Here is a 4,756-nt window from a genome sequence, read left to right as displayed (position 1 = left end):
AACTGTAAGAATTTTGTTTTTCAAAATACTTGGAGGACTTTATTCCTACATGCACTAAATATATAAACACTTGAATATTTGAAATATTTTCAAGGTCATACCTAAAAATTGACATTTTCGATACAAAATCTGAATAACAAAATCTAGTTTGGTGTTTTAAGAACGATATTTCTGCTCGGGAGAGCCAGGTATAAAGGAATGAGGGAGAGAGAAAAGGAAACAGTCAAGTGTATCGAATCGTGAAATGAATAAAAGACTCGTTCGTTATGGTATTTTCATACAAATTTTCTGAAAATATGATTGTGCGTTTGAAGTGTAGTATTGTTGTTTGGTAGCTCGCTACATCGTGTGGGAGTTGGGTTTTTCAAAAGTCTGAAAATATCTCACGGATTACAAGAGTTTAAAATCTGCCTGGGATTCAAGTTACATTCAGATGTGCTTCAATCTGGTGTTTCTTAAGACTTGGGGGCCAAGTTTGTACCTTTCTTTTTAAAACCCCATTTGATTGGCAGATCTTTCAGTCAATTTAAGACTTTGAGCGTTGCTAATGGGTGGTCCGCAAGGACGCGTTGTCAATCAAGTGACGTACGACGTCTTTGATTTGCCAGATTACAATAAGTGGGCGTGGCGTATTAATTAGCCTCTAGTGGTAGGCGTGTATGAGTCGGGTCAGTCGAGCTTACTCCTTTCCATTCTCTCTGCCGTGTTTGGTGCTCTCTCTGACAGTTTGAATACAACTCTTTACCTCGTCAACACGCGCATACACATCAGTGGAGGCTGACACTATATACTTTAGCAGATATATACAAACATACACTTAGCTCACGATCGAGAGAGAGGGGCACTACGTGTGTGCAAACTTGTTTTTCTTCTCTGACTGTGTTACTTTAATCTGCCATCGTGGATTTCAAAGAGGAACCCATGGCGAATACTGCCATGATCTCGCCCAAACCTGGGTATCCGGCGACATCACCCGTATCAATGAATACGATGACGGGTATGACGGGCGTCGGGAGTATGACGTCGATGAACAGCTACAGCTCGATGTCGACCACGGGAATGCCGGGGAATGCGATCACCAGCATGAGCGGCATGACCCACGCGGGTATGACGGGGATGTCCAGCATGTCAAGCATGGCCGGTATGGGGATGAACCCGCAAATGGGAAGCATGGGCCACATGAACTCGATGACAGGTAGTATGAATGCCATGGGCTCCATCAATGGTATGAACTCAATGGGTGCAATGAATAACCCTGCTGCTATGTCAATGAGATACGCTCAAGCTCAGGCTGCTAACTCCATAGATCGTATCCGGGCTGATAAGACTTACCGAAGATCATACACTCATGCCAAACCTCCTTATTCTTACATCTCTCTTATAACAATGGCCATCCAACAATCTCCTCAGAAAATGGTGACTTTGAGTGATATTTATCAATTTATCATGGACTTGTTTCCCTTTTACCGTCAAAATCAACAAAGGTGGCAAAATTCAATTCGCCACAGCCTATCATTCAATGACTGTTTCGTTAAAGTTCCAAGAACGCCAGATCGACCAGGAAAAGGCAGTTTTTGGACTCTTCATCCTGACGCTGGCAATATGTTCGAGAATGGATGCTATCTAAGACGCCAGAAGAGATTCAAATGCCCCAAGAAGGAGGCTCAACGGCAGGCGCAGAAAGCAGCCGGAGATGACGGCCAACCGCACGAGAACGGAGACCCTAACGCGAGGGACCCATCAACTCCTGTATCGCATCCTACCCCAACTGACTCAGTGGCATCAGAAGCGGCACTTCCGAACCAGAACCAACAACTAGAACACCCACAACAGGTCCCGACACCACAACACCAACAACAAAGTGGTACGCTGCATAAGATGGAGAATCATCAGTTATCACCGCCACACAGCATGAGTAGCTACGTGAATCCATCTCGTCCCATCGCCTATCCGGCAGCCACGGCAACCATGGGTATGTCTGGGATGACAGGCATGCATCCAGCCAGCATGCTTGGTCAGCACCCTTCCTTTGCACATTCACATCCATTCTCCATCAACAGTATAATCTCACCCGAACATAAACTGGACATGAAGGCTTATGAAGCCATGGGATACAATCCTTACAACTCCATGGGCATGCAGGCTCAGGGTGCGAGACCCACCGTGGACTATAACTCCCCAATGGGGCCAGGTGAAGTAACGTATAGTCAGCTCACAACGGCTCAGGGAAATCATGCAATGTGAGTTAATATGTGTTTAACAAAACGAAAACTCTTTGGACCTTTTCTATTTCAATTTATGATGTCAGTAAGATCCTGTAAAGTTATAATTTGTGATAGATTACGTGTTTATAGACAAGTGAGAAAGAAGATAATTATGTCACGGATATTGTTATATTATTGACGGTTACAGATGGAGCGCCACAGATTTTTTACTTTCTTTTGGAAGAAATATTTTGACGCCGAATCCAGAGCTGAATTTTAGAAATAAAATACAATTTCTAAGTGAATTTTCTTGTTTTCTACTCAGACAATCATTCACACTTCGTGCAAATGTCACCATGTGTTAAATGAAATAGAAAGAGAGCTTGACATTTTTAAGTGTTCTTTTTATTTAACCCGAAACACTGAGTTAAATCGATCTAATCATTGTAATATGTATAATTCTGAAATGTGGGTTACATCGCCAAATTTAATTCCAACATTATTCCAAAACGGAGAAATCTTGATTTTATTGTGAATTGATAGTTGGTATTTATTTATTTGATATTGATATATATTAGTTATAGGATATTTGTCATCTAGCTAGTTTCCGTAGTTCTGTATAACAACACATCACGTAAAAAATAAATCCTATGCCCAATTCAATAATGGAATGAGAAGAAAATAACCAGCATTATTATTTAATTTTGTATTCCTTTTCATTTATCGCACCGTCGTACAAATCCATATAAATATAGAATGTCATTTTATAATGATATTCTGAAAAAAAGATAAATTACGTGCAATGTTTGCATAATCATGTTCAGCTGGAAAGTAAATGAAGTGTATTTCTTTTTAATTGACGACTGTTTGGAAAGGGATCTATTCCTAAATGATAATGTAGGATTTAAGGTATCTCACCAAAGTGCCAAATGCAATATCTAATCTTAAACCTACATCTCTCTGTCAACACCTGAAAACTTTGTGTTTGTGTCAGTCTTTCTTGTAGTAATCATTTTATTACATAGATCACCTGTATTTAATAAGTTCATGATATTTTTGTAAATGTTACCGTGTCCATTTTGATACAGACAGTGTTAATTTTTACCCCTTTTCGGTTTTTTGGTTTAATTAGAAAAGGAGTAAAACGTGCAACCTAAAAAATATATATTCAATTGATTTTCAAAAATCATCTATAAATTTAAAAAGTGATCTCCATTCATAATTCAAAAAGCCAAAGAAAACCATATCATACAATAACACGTTGTTTTTGTTTAATTTGAAATAGATACGTTGCACAACTCGTGTGTATATTTTCTTGTAAACTATTTGTTCATTTCATTTCGAGAAAGATTTAATCGAGTGCTATGTTAAGATATATCGAGCAAAGATGTTCAAAAGAAAAGCAATGTTCTTTTCTTCTTTTCTCTCAATAAACCGCTGAAAAGATATATTGAAAACATTTCAAAACCTGTTTCATATTGCAATATTCAAAGTTTATCGCTTTAAACTATGTTAATACAGGATGAATTTACTTGATAATTTGGGAAAGACTTCTTTTTATCTTCCTATGATTTGATTCATAGTATCAAATTTAAACTTAGTGTACTCATACATTATGTGCACCATTTCAGAAAATACAAAGTCGGTCAATATCATTTCTAGCAATCAGTATTTTCCCATCGTTTTGTTCAAGTAACTTCATTCGGAATCTTAACCATGTTTATTAGTTAAAGGAGAATGAAACTCTTGGAGCAAGTTAGCTTTTGTGAAAGCAGAAAAATAAAAAAATAAGATCAACAAAAGTTTGAGTAAAATAGGACTAGCAATAAAAGAGTTATGAGCATTTGAATGTCGAGATCACTAATGCTATGGAGATCCTCCCATTGGCAATGCGACCAAGATCTGTGATGTCACACACGTACAACTCTCCCATTTGGACACTGAAAATATACCCCAAAACATTTCTTTTTGCTCATTCTAATCATATGACAAACGATTCATCAATGATATAATGTTGTGAAACCTCTGTACTTGTTATCTCATAAAGAGAACACCTCACCTTGTGATAGATTCTATAAAAGTGAGAATATAAGTGAAATAAGTACTAAAGTAATGAGGGAGTTGTACGTGTGTGATATCACATATCTTGGTCGCATTGCCGATGGGAGGATCTACATGGCACTAGTGATCTCAATATTCAAATGCTCATAACTTTCTTATTATTCATTCAATCTTCCTCAAACTTTCAACAATGTGTTCCTTTGATTTTTCTCTTTGATATGGATTCAGCTGGTTTCAAGGGTTTCATTCTCCTTTAAGGTAGAACAGAATGAGTGATTGTGAACGATGTGCATGTGTGTGTGTTTCTGTGGTTAGCAGTATCATAATGTGCATGATTCACTAATGCTCCCTGGTTATAAAAATGATTAATTAATCAAATTAAACCCATAGTAATACCATACAGATTCGAAAAATCTTGCAATTATACTTAGGACAAATTGATACCTCTATAAAGATGAAAATGATGATTTATGTTTTCCACCACACAACGT

At 37.6% G+C, this 4,756-nt stretch overlaps 1 protein-coding gene across 1 annotated transcript; it reads left to right on the top strand.

The window, feature by feature from the left end:
• The first annotated feature begins 282 nt into the window (after positions 1–282).
• Positions 283–3,671, top strand: LOC129265105 (hepatocyte nuclear factor 3-beta-like). Its single transcript, XM_054903096.2, has one exon. It carries the CDS (start codon positions 922–924, stop codon positions 2,242–2,244), a length of 1,323 nt encoding a protein of 440 aa, XP_054759071.1. The 5' UTR covers positions 283–921; the 3' UTR covers positions 2,245–3,671.
• Positions 3,672–4,756: the final 1,085 nt, after the last annotated feature.

Source organism: Lytechinus pictus, chromosome 7, assembly GCF_037042905.1.
Source record: "Lytechinus pictus isolate F3 Inbred chromosome 7, Lp3.0, whole genome shotgun sequence".
NCBI classification, from domain to species: Eukaryota; Metazoa; Echinodermata; class Echinoidea; order Temnopleuroida; family Toxopneustidae; genus Lytechinus; species Lytechinus pictus.
The sequence above is the reverse complement of the archived record's forward strand: the minus strand, read 5'-3'. Positions and strand labels throughout refer to the sequence as shown.